At 54.0% G+C, this 20738-nt stretch overlaps 1 protein-coding gene across 1 annotated transcript; it reads right to left on the reverse strand.

The window, feature by feature from the left end:
* Window positions 1-1469: 1469 nt before the first annotated feature.
* On the reverse strand, window positions 1470-19195 carry EHD2 (EH domain containing 2). The gene is made up of 6 exons (XM_036833094.1): window positions 19067-19195; window positions 16603-17063; window positions 15977-16074; window positions 11459-11871; window positions 5750-5914; window positions 1470-3275 (listed from the first exon to the last, which is right to left on the reverse strand). The coding sequence occupies exons 2-6, from the start codon at window positions 17004-17006 to the stop codon at window positions 2724-2726; spliced, it is 1632 nt and encodes a 543-aa protein (XP_036688989.1). The 5' UTR covers window positions 17007-17063; window positions 19067-19195; the 3' UTR covers window positions 1470-2723.
* Between the last annotated feature and the right edge of the window lie 1543 nt (window positions 19196-20738).

Raw genomic sequence — 20738 nt, forward strand, 5'->3', positions numbered from 1 at the left:
AAGGGGCGGGGAGGCTACTATCTTGGTAAAGGATAAATGGCTCCTCCCTCTTCTGCAGATTCCGGTCCGCCCCAGGTTGTAGGTTTGGGGCTCTAGCCCTAGGCGGAATACCTTTCCCGGCCGCCTAGGAATACTTTTAAAATCTGAGTATCATTTTTAATTTGTTGAATTTTTTAAAAATCTAGTTTTCTTAAGAAAGAAAAGTTATACCCGTCAGTGGCAGATTCGGCACACGAGACTGCAATCTCAGAACGTTTGACCTGTCGATGTTCCAACCCTAGCATCTTGGAAATCAGAGAGTTTTCGGAATGTCGAGGTTGGGGGCACAGAACATTACGTGCGAGAAATGTTAGAAACATACATTATTAGAACCCTAGAAGCACAGGCTCAGAATCATTAATCTTGGGTAAGCTACATAGTTGTGCCTCAGTTGCTTCATCCGTAAAATGGGGGTGATAATGGTTCATCTGCCTCATAGGTTATTCTGGAGATTAAACAAGGTAATATATACAAAACCCTTTAGATTGTGCCGGGATCTAAATGTTAACTATTGTTATTACCTCGCCCCCTGAGACTTTATCTTAGAATCAATTAATCTATGCTGTTTACAAATAAGGAAGGGAGCTCAGATGCCCTTGGGCCCTGGCAACCATCCGTAGGGATCCAGAGCCTCATAAGGCCGTTCTCCACTGGAAAAGGAAAAAGGCACAGAGAAGGAAGGCGCCCCGGGGGGTTCACACAGCGGAACTCGGCCTGGGGAAGGTGACAGGCCCGGGATTCGGCCCTGGAGACCTGATCACCCACCACCTGGGGCAGGGGTTTCAGCGACTGGCCAGCCTAGCTCGCGTGTGTCCACCAGGGGGCGCCGGGAGCCGCGCCACCGGGCGCGCGTGGGCGGGGAGGGCGCGAGGCCAGCGTGTCCCGGGGGCCGTGGGTGTGGCCTTGGGTGTGAGTCGGCGGGACCACGAGCGGGGTCCCCCCTGGGCGTGAGCGAGCGCGTGCGCACACTTTGGTGGTCCTGATCGGCAGCATCACCTCCTCCCCCTCCGGGAGCCCGCTTGTCCTCGGTGTTACGTGTCAGGAGCTGTGTACCCAGGTTGTGTGGGTGGACGTCGGCGGGCAGGGAGGAGGACGGGGGCACCTTGTAACCAAGTTGGCACACACACACACATACACACAACCCCACGGCCCAGGGCTTGGTTCCCAGGCCCCCGCGGCAGGAGGTTTGAGGGAGGGATGTCCCGGAGGGAGGGCCTCAGAGTAACTTTTCTTCGGAAAATATGTCGGTCTGGTCCCCAGCCCAGGCCTGAGTCATCAGGTTCCCGCAGCATTGAGTCATGGCCTCCACCTCTGCCCCGGAGAGCTTGGAGGGTACCCCCCTGAAGTTCTGCCCAGGGCCCTCCTTCCCCAGGGGGTTTGGGGGGGAGAGCGATCCCCACCTCTAACCCAGCCCAAGACAGCCTGACTCCCACAGGGAAAGAAGCCATGGCTTTATTTGCACTGTGGGAACGCTATTACGTTCACAGTCCCCTCCCAGGCACGGGGTGAGGGGTGACGGGCGTGGGAATCCCAGCGAGCACCCTGGAGGGGGCATCGTCCCCATCTGTTTCGCTCTTCCCCATCTTTTCCGTGTGGTCCCCCACCAGGGTCAAGCACTAATACGTAGTGAAGGCGGGAAAAGGTGTGTGTGTAGGGGGGTGAGAGTTCCCTTTAGGGGAGGGGAGGGAGGGTTGTAGCACCAAGAGCCCCTCCCCCCACGACATCCCTGAAAAGGGGACTAAAATTACGTCCTGGGGCCTATCTGGCAGGGGCTCCACTTAAATATGAACTGATGGTGGGCCGAGAGGCTGTGCCCCAGCAGTCTAAAATTCGGACCACCAGCTGTGGGGAGCCTGAGGTGGGGGGGCAGGCGGGGCTTTCAATCCAGGGCAGGTGAGTGGAGGACAGAAAGGCCTCAGAGTGGACGCCATCTGGGAGGAACAGGGATGGAAGGCGGTTTTTGGTCTGCAGAGGATCCTTCTTAAAGAAAGGGCTGTGGCAGGACCTGGGGGGGAGGGGCTAAGAGGGGTCCAGCTGAGGAAGTAGGAGGTGTGTCTCCCCCCTGAGGCCCCAGTGGTCCCAAGACCTGAGGACACCATGGGGTGGAGGGTCCCCGCCTGGCTGGGCAAGAGGAAGCAGGGCAAGGGGACCCCTCCGTTAGTCATTTCAACCAAGTGGCCGCTCACTTATGAGGGGTCCTGCTCAGAATCAGGGATCAGACGGGTTAGGCCTGGGTGCGTGTCTCTGTGTGTTTGAGTGACTCTGTAGGTGCTCTCTCCTGAGAATGTCAGCTCCATGAGGGCATATAGAGTGTCTGCTTTGCTCTCTGCTGTAATCCCCAGTGCCTAGAAGGAGCCCTGAACATAGTAGGTGCTCAACAAATATTTGAATGAATGATGCAGGGATGGATGCTTCTGTGTGTGTGTGTGTGTGTGTGTGTGTATTAGTGTCGGAATGATGTGCTAAGTGTACGTGAGGGTAGAGGTGTGTGGGCAGAGAAGCCTTGCCCCTCCCCTGGTCCCCACTGCCTGGCAGTGGGGGGCAGAGGGACCCCCATCCTTACAGCTAGGAGAGTGGGCAGGCAGGGTGCACGTGGGCCGGGGTGGGGATGTGCGTGCAGCCATCCGGAGCTGGGGAGCCACAGCAGGGCAAGAGGGAGGAAGGGCCGGCACGCAGCGGCTGGCTCACTCAGCGGAGCCCTTCTGGCGCCGCTTGGAAGGTGGCACCAGGCGGCGGGGCAGGTTGGTGGGCAGCCCATGGCCCTCGAGCTTGGCCTCGATGAGGTGGCTGGCCAGGGCGAACTCCTCGTCGTCCAGCATGCCATCTCGGTCAACATCACTCAGCTTCCAGATGCGGCCCAGCACAGAGTTGGGGAGCTTGGTACCCACCATCCAGGTCTTGGCCTTGGTGCCGCTCAGCTTGCCATCGGACGGCGCCAGGTTGTAGAAGATCTCATCATATTTGGACTTGTCCTTGGTCACCACCCACTCAGTCTCATCATCCGAGCCCTCCTCGCCGTCCTCCAGGGCCTCGTCAGGCCCCCGCTCCACGAAGGGGCCCATGTGGGTGCCCTCGAAAGCACCCCCCTGCACGCCCACATCCGTGCTTTCCAGCTCCTCCTGCCGGAGCAGGGGCATGAGCTTGGCGATGTTGTGGGTCAGCATCTCATCCAGCGCCTCCAGCAGCTTCGGCTTCAACGAGTGGAACTTGGTGAAGTCGTGAGCCATCAGCAGCTCCTGTGGGGAGGGGAACGCAGAGAGGTCAGGGGGCACCATCCCGAAGCCCCCCAGCCCCATGCTGGCTCCGGGACACTTGGGCAGCTCTTGACAGAGAGGTGCAGAAGTATTTGATTATCTGAACACCCCAATCCACTTGGGTACCCACCACTCAGAAGAGACTTGGGCAGCAAGGTCCCACGGTGCCCCCCACCCCACCCAGTGCCGGGCATGACCCCAGAATCCCTGGACAGTAGGGAGAGCAGGGACCCTCCGATGACTCAGGGCAGCGGCCTTTCACCAGCTGGTAGAGAAGGATTTCAACACTTTGACATCAGCCACGGCTTGACCAGAGCACACCCGTCAGCCCTCAGTCCTGCCCACCCTCTACGGCACCCCAGCTGCCCAGTCAACATCCCCACCATTAGGCAAGTTAAGAAAATGCAATTCCTGCCACCCTGCTGGCTCTGTTACCCCACCATACAGCAAGGACTAAGCGGCTTGCCCCATATTTGGAGGTTAGGTTTGGGATGGAGAGTCATCAGGAGATCCTGGGACTACCCCCCACCCCCAGGGCAAGAAGTCATCTGGTGCTAGAGCCGCTGCAGGGCTGGGTTTGTGGTCACGCTGCTTCTCACACGTGCAGCTGTTAAAGCGATTGCACCAGAAGAGTTGCAGCAAAGACCAATCCACATCGCAGCACCACATTAATTTCCAGAGCCAAGGCAGAGAGCTCCACTGATCATGACCATAAAGAGACGGGGATGTGATTGATGGTGATGAGTAGGGAGGACTCCAGGGCCAGGCTGCCCAGGTTCCAACCCAGCTCTGCCACTTGGGAGCTGTGTGTCCTCAGTCAAGTGACTTGACCTCTCTGGTTTCCCTGTCAGTTTCCAGATTTGGAAAACAGGTTGAGAACTAGCACTCCCCTCACTGGGAGGTGGGAAAGGCTAAATGAATTCATCTGGATGAAGCGCTCAATAAATGTCAGCGTAATATTCACAGCTGCTCTTTATCTAGCCCAGCGGCTCTCAACCAGGGATGATGGTGTCCCCCAGGGGACAGCGGGCAATATCGGGAGACATTTTTGATTGTCACAACTCGGGGGTGCTACTGGCATCTAGTGAATAGAGGCCAGAGATACTGCTAAACAGCCTGCGATGCACAGGACACCTCCCCCCCCAACAAGGAAGAATTATCTGGCCCCAAATGTCAGGAGTGTGGAGGCTGAGAAACCTTGATTTGGCCCAAACTCTGTGCCAGACACTGTCTAAGGAAGTCACGAACACTAGCCAATTAAGCATCCAAGGTAGATACTATCAGGATGCCGATTTTCCAGTTGAAGAAACTGAGGCTCAGAAAAGTTAAGTGACTTGACCAGGTTCACAGAGCTAGTCAGTGACCAAGGGGAAATTCACTCTATTATAATTCTTTAGTATTGGACTAGAAATATCTAAGACCCAAAGGTCACAGGCTTTCAGTATCAGCCTAACACAACCTCAAACAGAGCCTGGGCTAGGGGCGCTAGTCCTCGCCTCCATGCCTGAGCCTGGACCTCTGTCCCCACATCCATTGGTCACTCCTGCCCTGCCCATCTCCTGTGGCTCTTCATTTACCCCAGGCTGCCACACCCAGACCCAGTGCTTTCCCTGACACTGGTTAATCCTAGGCCTGGATATGTGAGGAGCCTCCGGTTATCCCCCAATATCCATCTTCCTTTCTTCCTCAGTATGGAATCCCTGAATGTTACCTGGGCATCTGGCCACCTAGAGAAAAGACTACACTTCCCAGCTTCCCTTGCAGCAGCTGTGGCCATGTGACTAAGTTCTAGCCAATTGGATGTCAGCACAAGTTGCAGATGCAACTCTAGAATTGCCCTGTTCAATACAGTAGCCACATGTGGTTATTTAAATTTAAATTAATTAAAATTAAAACCTAAAATTTCAGTTTTAATGTGGCTAGTGGCTACCGCATTGGACAGCACGGCATAGAAAGTCACCATAGAAAGTACTATTGGACAGCACTGTTCTAGTAAGTGTTCTGAAAGAGAGAGACTGTACCATTAGCTTCCCCTTCTGCCCCGCTCCTCCCCCTCTTCTTGCTGGCTGGAATGCAGACACAATGGCTGGAGTTTCCACAGCCATTTTGTACCATGAGGGGGTTCTTGGGACTGGAGGCCAGACTTGGAGGAGAATTAAGACAGAAGGAGACTGGGTCCCTGGCTCTGTAAATCACCAAACCAGCCCTGGACCATACTGCAGGACATTTATGAAGGAGAGAAATAAACTTCTATACTAACTAAGCCACAGTTGCTTTGGGTTTGCTGTTCACTCCCTTAATTCACAAAACCACGCTCCCACAGCATCATTTGCAGGAAGTGCTTTCAGGAACCTGCCATCCATCCTTCTGGTTTTCAAGGTCCCATCCCGGAGCCCATGGAAGCCAACCTTCCCATCACATCACCCCTGCTGCCTTCCTCCTGGGCGGCCTCCCACCTGCATCTTCTGGCAGTCCGGGAAGTCGCCGGGAGATATGTGATGCTCTAGCTGAATCTTGGCAAAGATGACGGGCAACTTGAGGATCAGCTGCTTTTTCTTGTTCTCCTTCCCAAACACGGAGGGCATCTCCTTCTTCAGGTAGCTGATGATGTAGGTGTGAACCTGTGGGGAGGAGAGTTCTCACCTAAGCCTGCCTCACAGTCACCTGTGGGGCTCGTTAAAACATGGGTTGCCCAGAGTTTCTGATTCACTAGGTCTGGGGTGGGGCCTGAGAATGTGCATTTCTAACAATTACAGGTGAGCTGCTGCTGCCGTGGGTACAAGGGCTTCCCATCTCTCCTAGGTACTCTCAGCCCCTCCCGTGGCGTAAACATCCCTCCATGTCCACTGCCAAATCTACATACCAGCCCTGGCCTCTCCCTGGAGCTCAAGACTCAGAGCTGATTGCCTTGTCAACATTCCTGGACAGCTCCGTCTTAGGACGCCCGCAATGGAATTCAGGTCCAGCCCCCAGAGCTGTGCCACTCTCAGCTGTGCCCATCTCGGGAGACAAACGGCACCTCCACCTCTCCCTACCCAGTGGAGCCCAGAAATCTGGAAATCATTCCTGATTTGATTCTCCCTCCTCACTGGCCACATCTATTTCATCAGCGAGCCCTTTTAACTCCTAAATCTCTCTTCTACTTTTCCAATTCTCTCCACCTCAGTTGCTGCACCCCCCATCCCAGCAGTTCCATCTTTTGCCTGGGGGGGGGGGACACACCAGTCACCCCACTGGACTCCTGGCTTTCCCTCTGGCCCCTCCAGCCCCTCCAATCCTTTCCCCATGAAGTAGCAGCTGGAGGGTCGTTTTTGTTTTGTTTTGTTTTGCTTTTTTAAGGAACAAGTGCGGCACCATGAGACACTGCTACTATGTCTCAATTTGCTTCTTATCCAAGTGCAAAATTCCTCCCACAGCTGACAAGGCCCTACTGCAGCAATTCTCAAAGCGTGGCCCGGGGGTCCCCGAGACCCTTTCAGGGGTTTGCAGACTCAAAACTATTTTCATAAGAATATTAAGGTGCTGTGTGTGTTTTTTACTCTCATTTCCTCCCCAGCGGACAGTGGAGTTTTTAAAGGCTAAAAGATATTGCAATTGACTGCAGAAACAGATGTGCAAATCCAGATGTCTCCTCTGAAGCCAGACATTAAGGAGACTTGCAAACATGTAAAACAGGGCCACTGTCCTCCCTAAGTTGGGTTTTTTTTTGGGTTTGGAAAACAGTTAATTTTCATACAACATCTGTTACTTAGGTTAACAGGTAGTAGATGTTTTTCTTGCTATTTTAAATGATCTTACCATGTTAATTATTATCAATATATGTTCATTAGTAGACATCGACATGATCAAAATGTATAGATAACATTTATAATAAATGTTACTTATTAATAAGGATATAAGTATTGTTTGGGAATTCCCTGGCGGTACAGTGGTTAGGACTCCATGCTCTCACTGCTGAGGGCACAGGTTTGATCCCCGGTCGGGGAACTAAGATCTCGCAAGCCACGCGGCACGGCCGAAAAAAAAAATTATATAAGTATCGTTGGTTAATTAATATTATGAGAGAAATAAATATGAAACATTTTCTCAGTATTAACTTATTTCTTTTTGGATGTAACGCGAGGCTTGTGGGATCTTAGTTCCCCGATCAGGGATTGAACCCAGGCCATGGCAGTGAAAGTGCGGAGTCCTAGCCACTGGACCGCCAGGGAATACCCTCAGTTTTAACTTCTAATATGGTTAATATAGAAAGATTTAATCCGTGTACATACAAACTCTTTGCGGGCCTCAATAATTTTTAAGAGTGTAATGAGGGCCTGAGACTGCTCTTCACGACTTGGCTCCTTCCGCTTCATACAACTTTATCTCCCTCCATCTGCTCCAGCTTCCTCACCTGCCGTCCTTTTTTTATCAGCATACCACTTTCCTACCTCAGGGCCTTTGCACGTGCTACTCCTCGCCTGGAACTCTGCCCTAGTCTCCCAACAACTGGCTCCTTCAGCTTCCTTTTGATGTCACCTCCTCACAGAGGCCATCCTATGGGAAGCAGGTGCCGCAAGCACCACCATCCAATTCCTTTCTACCTTTACTTTTATCGTTTCATTCACAGCACTTATCACAATTCATCATTATTTCATTTATCTGTTAGTTTACTTATTCTGTCTCCTTCCATCAGAATGTGAGCTTCAGGAGGGCTGGGACCTTGTCTGTTCCCTCTGTCCCCAGCGCCGGCACAGTGTGCAGAGAAAAGACTCCAGAAATATTTGTGGAATAAACCAATGAACTTGAGAACCTTTGAGCCACGATCTCATAAGTTATCAAAAAGCAAACAAGGAGGGGACTTCCCTGGTGGTCCAGGGGCTGAGACTCTGCGCTCCCAATGCAGGGTGCCTGGGTTCGATCTAGATCCCACATGCTGCAACTAAAAGATCCCACGTGCTGCAACTGAAGATCCCGCACGCCGCAACGAAGATCCCTTACGCCGCAGCCAAATAAATAAATAAATATTTTTTTTAAAAAAAGCAAACAAGGAGAGGGAAAAAAAAGAGCATTCATGTCCTATTTTTAATAGGAAGCTCAATAATTAAATGGATAGGCTTAAATAAAAATAGAATATATCTGGAAAAGACACAAGAAACTACTCACGGGGGTTGCCTGCAGGGAAGAGAACCTGAGAGCCATTGGGGTCAGAGGTGGGAGGGGGCACGTTTGACAGAACATGAGTGCTTTCCCATGAGATGGTCTTAAATGTTCAATTAAAAACACTCATTAAAAAGTCCTTTTAATGAAAACCTAGGGGCAGGACAGGAATAAAGACGCAGATGTAGAGAATGGACTTGAGGACATGGGGAGGGGGAAAGGGTAAGCTGGGGCGAAGTGAGAGAGTGGCATGGACATATATACACTACCAAATGTAAAATAGATAGCTAGTGGGAAGCGACTGCATCGCACAGGGAAGGGAGATCAGCTCGGTGCTTTGTGACCACCTAGAGGGGTGGGATAGGGAGGGTGGGAGGGAGACGCAAGAAGGATGAGATATGGGAATATATGTATATGTATAGTTGATTCACTTTGTTATAAAGCAGAAACTAACACACCATTGTAAAGCAATTATACTCCAATAAAGATGTTTAAAAAAAAAAAAGTCCTTTTAATGAGTCATAGGTTTAGAATGCTAAACATTTTGGTGGCACCTTGGCTGGCTCTGAATCCTCATCTCCCATCTCCACCACCCTGGGCTCCTTGTTCAAGCATGTCCCGGCCTCAGGGCCTTTGCGCTTGCTGTTCCCTCTGCCTGGGTATGGTCTCCCCCAGATCTCCACTCTGCTCACCCCTTCCCCTCCTTCAGGCCTCTGCTCAAATATCGCCTCCTCCAGGAGACCCTCCTCAATGACCCTAAAACAGCCTCTCACCAGTCTCTCTGCTTCACTTTTCTTCATAATCCTTATTACATACAATATAATATTAGAGATTAATTTGTTTAACATCCACTTCCCAATTAAAAGGCAATTCTACAAGAAGAGAAACTTTATCTGGTTTTGTTCCCTGCTCTATCCCCAGGACCTAGAACAGTGCAGGAGCACATTGTAGGCGCTCAATAATTGTTTGTTGAATTAATGCTATCGAGTCACCTCAGCGAGCTCGGTATGAAGGTTCACGGCGTCCTGGTCTCTTCAGAATCAGAACCTCCCAAGACCCTGGCCTCAAGTGTCACAGCACAGTGAAATCGCCCCTTCTAGCAGCACCTATCACTTCAACCAAAGGGCAGAGCCAGAGGACTCATCCACATCGGACACTGGGACAGACAGGGAAACTGAGGCACAGAGGGGTAGTTACCAAGAGTGCAGAAAGACCTTGTACTGTTGGGGGAGTGCACATGGGGAGGTAAACGGTGTGTGCTGTTGTTTGATGGCTGGACCAAGTGTGGCAGAATCACACGTGGGGAATGAGCGGGTGACACGGGGCAGGCGAGAAGCAACAAGGCTTGGTCACTGTAGACCCTGTGTCTTGAGCGGCACTGGGGAGCCATAGATGGATCTGCAGGAGGAAGGGGAAGGAGTGGTCTGCAGGTCTGAGAAGGCCAATCAGGGCAGGGGTGTGGCCAGGCCGGTGGGTGGGGCCTATGAGAGCGGGCCAACGGGGAGAGGGGGCGGGGCCTAAGGGCGGCTCCTCGGGAACCCAGAAGACAGGAGGAGGCCAGGCACTAATGGCTTTTCCAGAGAGGAAGCCGCGGAAGGTGCCAGGAAGAGATAACGTGGGTGGGCGGGGTGGACCGGGGCGCGGGTCCCGGACTCCGGGGTTTGTCTGGGTTTCCGGAGCCACCTCCTGCGTGGCGGGGGCACCAGGTGTCCGGCCCCACCCCGCCCCTGGGTCCCACGGACCCTGGGCTCCCCCTCCCGCTGCTGTCTGCTCCCCCGAGGGACCTGGGGGACCGGGGTCCGTAGGGGAAGAGGGTGACCCAGGGGGAGACTGAGGGAGGGAGGACTGAGAGAGGGAGAATGGAGAAAGACAGAGAGAGAAAAGAGAATGAATGAGGGAAGAGAAGAGAGAGAATAAGGGAAAGAGAGAAACTGAGAAAGAGGTAGAAATGAGATGTAGAGAGAGAGAGAGAGAGACACAGAGAGACAGACAGAGACAGTCCAAGGCCTGGGCAGAGGAGGAGAGAAAGGTGGATTCTGGAGCCCTCAGGAGCCGACCACACTGGGCAGCTCCCTCCCAAGGAGGATTCCTGGGGTGGGGGCGGGGCTCTGACTCACCCCCTCTCTGCAGCTCCTTAAACCAACACCTCAGGCTCCTCCATCCCCCATAACCTTCCAGGCCTCCCTGCCTGCCCAGCTTCCTGCCCCACCTCCACCCTGGCAGGCAGCCTTCCCTGTGAATGTTCCATTCGTCCTCCAAAACGCTCTTAAACCAGTGCTCTGGCCTCCCAGTCCCGGAGGCCCTGTCCTGATCCAGGCTCCTCCTTGTTCCTCAGTCCCCAGCCTCCTCCCTGGTCTGGGAGCCGAGTCTCACTGCCCTTGAATCCACCCTCCAGAAGGCAGCTAGAGTCTGACCCTGTCCCTCCCCTGCTCTGAATCCTTCCATGGCTCCCCAGTGCCCTCAGGACAAAGCACAAGTTCCAGGCCACAGCCCTGGGTGATCTGACTCTCACCCACCCCACCCCACCCCACCTCTGCCCCTAGCCTCAGATTCAGTTACTCCCACTGTCTACACTGGCTTCAACACTGACATTTTTTCCTCTTCCTTGAACTGGCCATGTTCTCACCTCCAGTCCACGCACTTGCTGGTCCTGCTTTCTAGAATCTCTTCCCCTCTTTGTCCTCCTCATCCTCCAGTTTGCAGCTCAGATGCCCTCTCCTCCAAGAAGCCCTCCCGGATTTCCCCTGGGCTCCCCAGTCTCAGCCCTGACCATGTTGGATGATCACTGTCTGGGGATGGGGTGGTCTTCTCCCCTGGACTGCCTTGGTCACTGCTGTGTTCCCAGCACCACCCGGCACAGGGCCAGGCACAGCAGGAGAACTTTCTCAGATTAGAGAACTTAAGCTAATCAGAGAGTTGATGCCAGGGACCAGCAGTCAAGTAGAGGAGGATCAGAGGAAAGGCAAGAGCTGCCGCTGCCTCCCCAGCCCTGGTTACTGCTCAGCCAGCCCCCCATTACTGCTCACCCGCACCAGCCGGGCCCTCTTCACCAGATCATTGAGCTTGCGCAGTGCGGCGTGGCGCGGCAGGCCCTGGATGTCGCGGAAGAGGTCCTGCTCCTCCAGCTCGAAGAGGCGCCTGTTGTCGGGTACCAGGAGGGGCTGGGACCAGAAGGAACCGATGTAGACGCGCAGCACCTCGGGCGTGCCCACCACCTTGCCCAGCGCCCACATGAGGGCCCCGTAGACGCGCATCAGCTGCTGCGTCTCCACCATGTCGGCCTTGTTGAGCACCACGCGGATCTTGTCCTCGTGGCCTCGCAGGGCGCCGATGGCCTCCGAGAACTCGTCTGAGATCTCCAGCTTGTGAGCATCGAAGAGCAGGATGATGAGGTCCACGCGCTCGGCGAACCAGCGCAGCACTGCCGGGAAGTCGTAGCCTAGGGGGAGGGGGTGGGACGGGGGCGCCAGGGGCAGACGTCAGCACCCGAGCCTCCAGCCACTGGGATGCAGCCATTCCTTTGGACTCAAGTTAGACTGTACCGGATGTTCAGGTTGTTAACCTTCGAAATTTCTGTCTATGAGAAACAGCTGAGGCCCCAAGAGTGCCCCCACAGCTCTGTCTCTGCAGCCCTCAGAATTTCCCCCATCACTCTGGCCCCCGTCTCTCAAGCCATCTGACTACAGGGGACAATCACCCCCTCCCCTTTTTCCTTCATTCTTTAGGCCGATATTAGCAGCGGGCATTGGTCCAGTTATTGAAACACTCAAGTGTTCCTAATAGGCTCCCTTTGCTTCTATGGACAACCCACCCCCACCCCCCGCAAGGCCCCCGAGTGCCTCCGTCACCCCAGCCCCTCCCCAGGATCTGTCAGATCTCCCCACCATCCAGCAACTAAAGATTTCACTCGGGTCCCAGTTATGGTCTTGCCATAGCAGATGTTAAATATTTTAAATTTATTAACAACATTTACTGAGTCTTCTGTGTGTCAGGCCCTGTCCTGGGCAGTGGGGGTCCCACAGAGAACACTCAGACAAGGTCCTTGCCTTCGTGGGGCACCCATCCCAACAGCTGGCTCCTGGGTCCATTCATTCATTCCTTTCACTTTTCATTTCCTCACTCACTCATTCATTCACGCTGTTTGCTTTTTTGCTCGTTCGCTCATTCATTCAGCAACAAGTGACGCTTGGGAGAGAGGAGAGGAGCAGTTGAGACCCCCCGACTTGGCAGTTGGGAAGACCCGCGTTTGAATCCCGGCTCTGCCCCCATCAGCTAGGTGACCTTAAGCAAGCAGGTAACCTCTCTGGACCTCTGTTTCCTCCTCAGTAAAATGGAAATCATCACAGGACCTACCTCCTCGAACTGTGTGAAGATTAAAAGAATACACATGAGGGGACTTCCCTGGTGGCCCAGTGGTTAAGACTCTTTGCTTCCAATGCAGGGGACGCAGGTTCGATCCCTGGTGGGGGAACTAAGATCCCACATGTTGCGTGGCCAAATAAATAAATAAAATTTAAAAAAAAATTTTTTTAAGTAATACACATGAGCTAAGATATATATATATATATATAAAGATATATATATAAAAAAAAATATATATATATATAAAGATATATAAAGAGCTTAAACACTGCCTGGCGCTGAACTATACACTTAACATGAGTGAGCTTTAGGCATGTGAATTATACCACAATAAAACTCTTAAAAAAAAACGGTGCTAGGCGCATGGTAAGCACTCAACAAACATTACTCATGATGCCTGCGAGACACCGTTGGGGGGTCATCCAGGAGCCATCCCCAGAGCCGCCTGCCCTGTGCTGGGGACACAGTGTGGCTCAGGCAGCCCCAGGTCTGTCGTTACTGGGCTCACGGTCCAGAGTGGTCAGGCTGGGATGCAGCAGCCCAGAGGGGAGCGCCTGACCCAGCCTGGGTAGTCAGGGAGGGCTTCCAGGAGGAGGGAACAGAGTGGCAACCTGGGGGATGAGGAGTTAACTGGCAGAACAGGGAGCCATCGCTGATTCACCCGAAGTCACCTCATGCCCTTCCCAATTCAACTTATTGAATCTTCAAAACGACCCCAGGAGACAGGCACTCTTATGACCCCCATTTTCCAAAAGGGGAAACTGAGGAACAGAGAGGTTAAGGGATTTACTCCAGATACTCAGGTAGGAAGCAACAGAGCAGCAGCCCCGTGGGCCTGCACGCTCTCCTGGGGAGCTGGTGCCAGGCCAATCCTGCATGGAGGAACCAGGCTCCTGCAGCCACTGGGGACGGGACGGGGTGGGGTGGGGGGTGGGTGACACCGTTTTGCGGGGAGAAAGGGCCAGGTCACCAGAGGAACAGCAGCTGGGGCCCCTCCTCCCTCCCCAATGTCTACACAAACACACACAGCGGCCCCAGCTTTGGAAAGTGTGTCTCATGCAGGGAGGGACGGAGGGAGGGAGGTTGAGTCAGCGCGGGAACGGGAGACGTGGCAGAGAGGCACCCTGGGGCGCACAACGGGAACAGGAGAACGGGAGACGTGGCAGAGAGGCACCCCGGGGCACACAACGACAGCCTCACAGAGGAAAAGCAGTCGTCATGGGCACTTCCATAGCACCTAGTGTGTGCTACATACTGCTCTAAGTGCTTCACGCATTTTGACATTTAAATTGAACCCTCAGGGCAACGTATGAGGCTGATACTATCACGTTCCCATTTTACAGATGAGAAAACTGAGGCATGGAGAGGTTAAGTGGCTCAGCCAAGGTCCCACAGTTTAGAAGGAGCAGAGGCCAGATCTGAACCCCGCCAGAAGGCTCCACTATGCTACAATCACACACGTGTGGCCTTCACAGATATTCCAGGCAGAGGCCGCTTGCTCCACCAGTGCACACACACATGCACACACACACACTCGTGCACTCAGGAGCGTACACCTGGACACCATCAGAGCCGCACACTACAAGATGCAGACTCCCAAACACACCCTCACTCACAGTCTGGAACCTACACAGACATCCGTGGTCACGCGATTGCAAAGACGTCGTGAGACCCACACAAAGTAACAGCAGCAGGCACACACAAGCCCGTGCACACTCGCACACGCACCAAACTAGAGACACAGTCATATATAGTTACACAAAAGATACACTCATGCACATACACACACACACCCCCCCTCACTGTACACACAAGGGCACAACTGTATACAGAGATACAATCACATGCGGTCACATCCAATCCAACAAAATCCCCTCAGGCCTTCCTACACGGCCACACACAGGTACAGTCCCAAGCAGAGCCCTGACACCTCAGAGTCACACCACAATTACACACTTTCCCAGACACACACTAAATGATCCACACAGTCACAGAAAAGTTCCCTTGCCCAACACACTCACACACACATTTCACAATACAACCACATATGGAGACACGATCAGTCACTGTCACACACAATCCCACAAAGCCCCCCGGCGTCCCTCAGTGCCGCACACAAAGTCACACCCTGCCACAATCACGGGCACAAACTCCCAGACACTCACACACACACACAACACACAGACATCCTTACAGGCAGACGGACGGACTCTCCTCTTCCCCTACCTCTGCTGAAAGGGAAGGAGACCCTGTTCTCTGCTCTTCCCCACTTCCTTTGGGCTCCCACCCTGCACCCCTGCCCTGGCTTGGAGGCTTCCCTCCCCTCCGACTCTCCCAGGCCCACGCCCCAAGCTCCCCCCCAACCCCGTTGCCTCCCTTCCGGGGAACAGGCGCTTCCTGGGCAGCGGCCAGGGACTCCCGTCCACGCCCTCACCCCGAGGCCCAGCCTCCTTGCCTCCCTGCAGTCGCCTCCCACTCCCCTCTGCCCCACACTGCGGCCTCCTTTGCCCCAGTTTCTGGCCTCCGAGGGCTTGCGGGACAGGGGTGGAAGGGGACAGAAATGCTGGGTGGAATGAGGGTGGGGGCCGGGCACCCTCGGAGGCCCCGCTGGAATTCACCCCCTCCCCTCCGCGCTCCCCCTGCACAGCTGTTTATAAATTCCAGGCCGCCCTTGGCCCCCGCCCAGATTCCCCTTCCCAGGTCCTCCTCAGCCCCATCTGTGGCCCAGACACAGAGCCAAGAGCTCACACGGGCCCAGGGCCTGCCTGCCCGGCTCAGCCTCCTCGCTGGGTCTCCTGTCTCTCTGTATCGCTGCCTCGCCCTCTGAATCTCTGTCCATCTTTGACTTTGTGTATCTCTCTCTGTCTCTCTTGATCTCTCCCCCTCCATCCTTCAGACCCACCCAGATATGCAGCTGCAGCCCGTTCGCACGTGTTCACCCACACGCCTCCCCCACCCTTCAACGTGTGCCAACATGGAGGGATCACAGCCTTCCACCAGCTCCCTTCTGCTACCCCACCAGCTCAGGGCCGGCGGACACAGGCCCAAGTCCTAGCAGAGATCCTGGGACCCTCCCCCCTCAGACCCAAGAGTCCAGGCCCCCAGCCCCTCCTCCCTCAGACCCAGAGATCCGGGCCCCCAGTCCCTCCTCCCTCAGACCCAGAGATCCGGGCCTCACTCACCGCGGCTCACTCTCTGTTTGGCCCCCGACAGGATGCCTGGGGTGTCGATGATACTAATGCTTTCCAGGACCTGATTGGGGAGCTGGGCGCACATGAACCTGGGGCAGAGGGAAGGTCAGGGGTCAGTGCAGGGAGGGGCAGGAGGAGAGGACACATAAGAAGGGAACCCAGGACTGCACCGAGGAGAATCAGGTTCAGGGAAGGGAAGAATCTTGAAAGAGAAAAGGAAGATCAGGACAGAGCATAATAACTATAAAAAAAAAAATCAGAGCTGATGTTTATTGAGCACTTACTTTGTGCCGGGTGCTGTTCTAAGCACTTTGTAGGTGTTAATTCATTTAGTCCTCACAACAACCCTATGGAGTAAGGACTATGGTTATCCCCATTTTCCAGATGAGGATAGGAGAGAAACAGAGAGGTTAAGTCACTTGCCCAAGGCCACCCAGCTAGACAGCTGTCGAACCCATGCGTCCCTGGCTTAACTGCTCCCCTAGAGAAGGCAGGAAGAGGAAGGATCTAGCAGAGAGAAGGGAATTGGGGCTGAAAAGGAGAGAAACACAGGCAGGGATGGGGCGGGGTTGGGGGCCAGGGACAGGAAGATGCACTCCTGGCTCCTGGCTGCACACCTGTTGAGGAAGGTGTTCCCAAAGGGGTTGAGTTTGCGGAAGGGCTTGTCTGGGTCAACGACGAGGGCGTTGCCAGGCACGGTGCCCTCGGTGTCACCATGCATGACGGCCACGAAGCAGTCGGTGGTGGGCTCGGGCCCCACCCGGGAGCCGGGCACCTCCTGCTCCAGCAGGTACTGGATGAAGCTGGTCTTGCCCGTGCTGTACTGGCCGGCCACCAGCACCATGGGCTTGCCGTCAAAGTCAGCATCCTCCAGCGCTGGTGAATGGAAGGCCCCGAAGCGGTAGTGCTCCTCGAGAGGCAGCAGCTTTTCACGGTACAGCTCCTTGAGGGCTGAGGTCACCGTGCGGATGGCCTCGGGCTGCTGGCCCCGAGCCCCGCCCCGCTTCAGCCAGCTGAACATGATGGCCACACACTGCCTGCTGAGCTCGCTGATGGAGATGCACAGGGGGAGAGCTACCTGTGGGAGGAGAGGGTGTTGATGGGGGACTGCCTGGAGGAAGAGGTGGAGAAGAAAGGGAGCCAGGAGGTCGAATAGATGGAGAAAGATAGTGGAATGGGTAGGGGAGAGGAGCTTCTTAGAGCACTGTTGGTGGATGGCAGGAGTTGACGGCTGAAGGAGGAAGAAGGTGATTATTCCAGCTGGAGGAAGAGAAAGAGAGTAACAATGGCATGATTGAAGAAGGGGGATTGATGGTGGAAGACCAAGAGATATACAAAGGGAAGGATGCAGAAGCTGATTGGAAGAAGTGTATTCCTTCATCTTTTTCTTTCTCCTCCACCCCTCCCATTATTTTGCACATTTTCACTGAAATCACACCATGTGTCAAGAGCTATGGATGCAAACATACTCCAGAGACCAGCCCCCCCACAGTCAGAGCCTCCAGTGAGGAGAGAAACTGGGCACCAAGCAGTCAATGATGCTTGGGAAATGCCGGGTAAGAGGACTTGTAGGCACCAGAGGGGGACATGGTGAGCCAACCACAGGATTGGGAAAGCTCTGGCTGGGCTGACTTTTGAGCTGCTCCCTAAAGAGTGGGCATGACAAGGGCATTTAGGCAGAGAGGATGGGGGGTATCATGACCTGGAGCTGTGGAATGGATGGACAGAGTGGCTGGACACATGGGCACAAGGATGAGAAGCGAGTCTGAACTACTGCCTGGGTCCCCCCAGATCATGATGGGGCTTGGGCATTCACAAGAATAGTAACATTTATGATCACTGCATGCCAGACACTGCTCTAACTCATTTAATCTTCACAAAAACCTTGTCAGGTAGGGCTATTATTATCCCCACTTTTCTGACAAGGAAATGTAGGTTCAAGAAGATAGCAATAACTTGCCCAAGATCACTTTGCTAGAAAGTGCTCAAGCTGGGACTCCAGGCAACCTGACCTCAGAGCCTGCACTCCTATCATAGGTCTAAGGAGTTAGGGAGAGAAACAGTTACCAACCCAGCAGCAGTGAGCACTTCCAGCACCCAGACCGTGTTCTCTACATTTCCTTACTATCCTTTCATGCTCTGTAGGATCTGTAGTGATGTCCCCTCTTTCATTCCTGATATCAGTCGTTTGTGTCTGCTTTTTCTTTTTTTTTTCTCCCCTTGATCAGTCTAAGTGGATGTTTATAATTGCACTGATCTTTTCACAGAACCAACTTTTCGTCAGATTGGAGTCTCTAAATACCATTTTCCACTAAAAGAGAAACTGAGGCTTCTTGGAGAAATGGCTGATGCTGGGGCTGAGGTGGGGAAAGAACAAGTGAGCCTGGGTCAGACAGTGGGGAAGTGCTCAGACATAGACGGGACATGTCACAGGGACACAGACTCAGCTTGACAGGACTCCCACTGGCCAAAATGGGACAATTTGGACATCAAAAATAACTGCAAATCAAATATGTTAAAATACATAAAATCATAATGATACTTAAAAAAAAAAAAAAAGGAAAAGAATTCGGATTCGGGGAAGGTGTGCCAGAGAGGTAAAGGAGAGGCTGGAGCAGGACCTGGGATGTTGGCAGAGAGAGGGAGCCCTGGGTGGTGTCCTATGCAGGGAGGGACCTGGGGGACATCTTGGGGAGGACACTTTGGGGGTGACTGGACAGGCGATCGGGTTGGTGAGGTAGGAGAGGAGCTTGTGGGTGGGAGGAGGGACCAAATAGGACAGAGATGGATGAGGGCGGTGGAGGGAGACCCCAAGGAGGGGATCCCCTCTGGCTGAGAGGATGGGGGAGTGGGAGACACTGGAAGGGAGCAGGAGAGAGGGGGACACTGTTACTGGAAGGGGCTGGGGGGAGACAGGGAGGTTTCGGAAGGGAGTGGGGAGAGCCGGGAGACCGTTACACAGTGACTGGGGTGGGGACTGAGGGTCTTTGGCGAGCAGGGGAATAACTCAGAGCCAAGGCAGACTCGGGGGCTCCGCGGGCGGAGGCTGGGAGGCGACAGCTGCGGTCGGGGACCACTCACCGATGGGGCGCGCAGGCGGCTGGACCGGGCGGGCGAGTTGGGCGGGGGTCCCGCGGGGATTCAAGGCGCCCGCGGATCGGCCTGTGCTCGCGGTCCAGTCCGGAGCCGTCTGAGCCGGGTGGGGCAGAGAGCCGGGAGGAGGGATGGGAGGGGCGGGGGGTGGGGGCGGGACAAGGCGCCCCCGCCCCCCCGAAACCGGGCGCCGGGCCTCTGGCGCCCCCCGGTGGGGAGTGGCAGGACGCCTTTGCGAGATGGGTGAGTGGGCGGGCTCCCGGTCCCCGGTTCAAACTCCATCCCTGTCTCCCTTCCTAACATGGGAATAGTAACAATAAAACAATAACACCAATAATAATAATAATTTATTATCAGTAATAATAATTTTAAAACTTAAACGAGTTCATGAAACTCCTCTGCTCAAAACACTCCTTGGTTCTTCTCTCACTCCAAGTAGAAGCCAAAGCCCTCAGAGTGACCCACAAGACCCTGAACGATCTGCGGGCTCCCTTTGCCCTCACCTCCTTCTCTCTCCTCCTCTCTCACTCAGCTCCAGCCACACTGGCCTCTTCGCTGTTCCTCATACAACCTTCCAACTTCAGGGCCTTTGCACTTCTTGTTCCTCCATCTGGAATGCTGTCTCCCCCAGGGATCCAAGTGTCTCTCTCCCTCCCCTCCTTCAGGGCTCCACCCAAATGTCACCTCCTATGAGAAGCCTTCCCTGATCTCCCACGATTTATCCATTATCGCTGCTTTATTCTTCTCTGCCGTCTTTATCACCACTCTACATATTTTACATTTCTGTGCTTCAGCGACGGTCTCCCTCACGAGAACATGAGCTCCATGAGAGCAGGGATTTTAGACTGTCACCAAGAGGAATTGCTGATGTTCTCACACTTCGGTTGTTTTGGAATTTCTAGGGATTGTTTACTCATCGCTGATTAGACCCACAGCTAATCGTGCACTGATACACCAGCCCCTATTACCGTGTCACAAACTTGTGGATTTAAAAAAAAAAAAAATTTTTTTTTTTTATTTGGCCGTGTGGCATGCTGGATCTTAGTCCCCCAACCAGGGATCGAACCAGGGCCCCCTGCAGTGGAAGCGTGGAGTCTTAACCACTGGACCGCCAGGAAAGTACCAGACTTGTGGATTTTTAAAAATATACTGATGGGACTTCCCTGGTGGCGCAGTGGTTAAGAATACGCCTTCAGGGACTTCCCTGGTGGAGCGGTAGTTAAGAATCCACCTGCCAATGCAGGGGACATGGGTTCGAGCCCTGGTCCGGGAAGATCCCACATGCCGCAGAGCAACTAAGCCCCTGCGCCACAACTGCTGAGCCTGCACTCTAGCGCCCGTGAGCCACAACTACTGAGCCCGCGTGCCACAACTACTGAAGCCCGCGTGCCTAGAGCCCGTGCTCCTTAACAAAGAGTAGTCCCCTGCTCACTGCAACTAGAGAAAAGCCCGCGAGCAGCAACGAAGACCCAACGCAGCCCAAAATAAATAAATAAATAAAAATAAATAAACTAAAAAAAAAAAAAAGAAGATGGAGAAGGCAGCCAGTGAGCTTGTAGTTCGGACACTGTCAATCTTGGGTTCCGATCCTGCTCTGTGTCCAGGTGATCTGGGCCCTGAGGTAACCATTCCTGGCCTCTTTTTCCAGATGGCTCAGCTG

Source organism: Balaenoptera musculus, chromosome 19 (assembly GCF_009873245.2).
Source record: "Balaenoptera musculus isolate JJ_BM4_2016_0621 chromosome 19, mBalMus1.pri.v3, whole genome shotgun sequence".
Lineage (NCBI taxonomy): Eukaryota > Metazoa > Chordata > Mammalia > Artiodactyla > Balaenopteridae > Balaenoptera > Balaenoptera musculus.

Coding starts and splice junctions, on each gene's coding strand:
- EHD2 (XM_036833094.1), bottom strand. CDS start 17,006: ATGTTCAGCTGGCTGAAGCGGGGCGGGGCTCGGGGCCAGCAGCCCGAG. Junction 16,075..16,602: donor GGGAACACCTTCCTCAACAG/GTGTGCAGCCAG, acceptor CCTCTGCCCCAG/GTTCATGTGCGCCCAGCTCC. Junction 3,276..5,749: donor CGGACTGCCAGAAGATGCAG/GTGGGAGGCCGC, acceptor CCCTCCCCACAG/GAGCTGCTGATGGCTCACGA.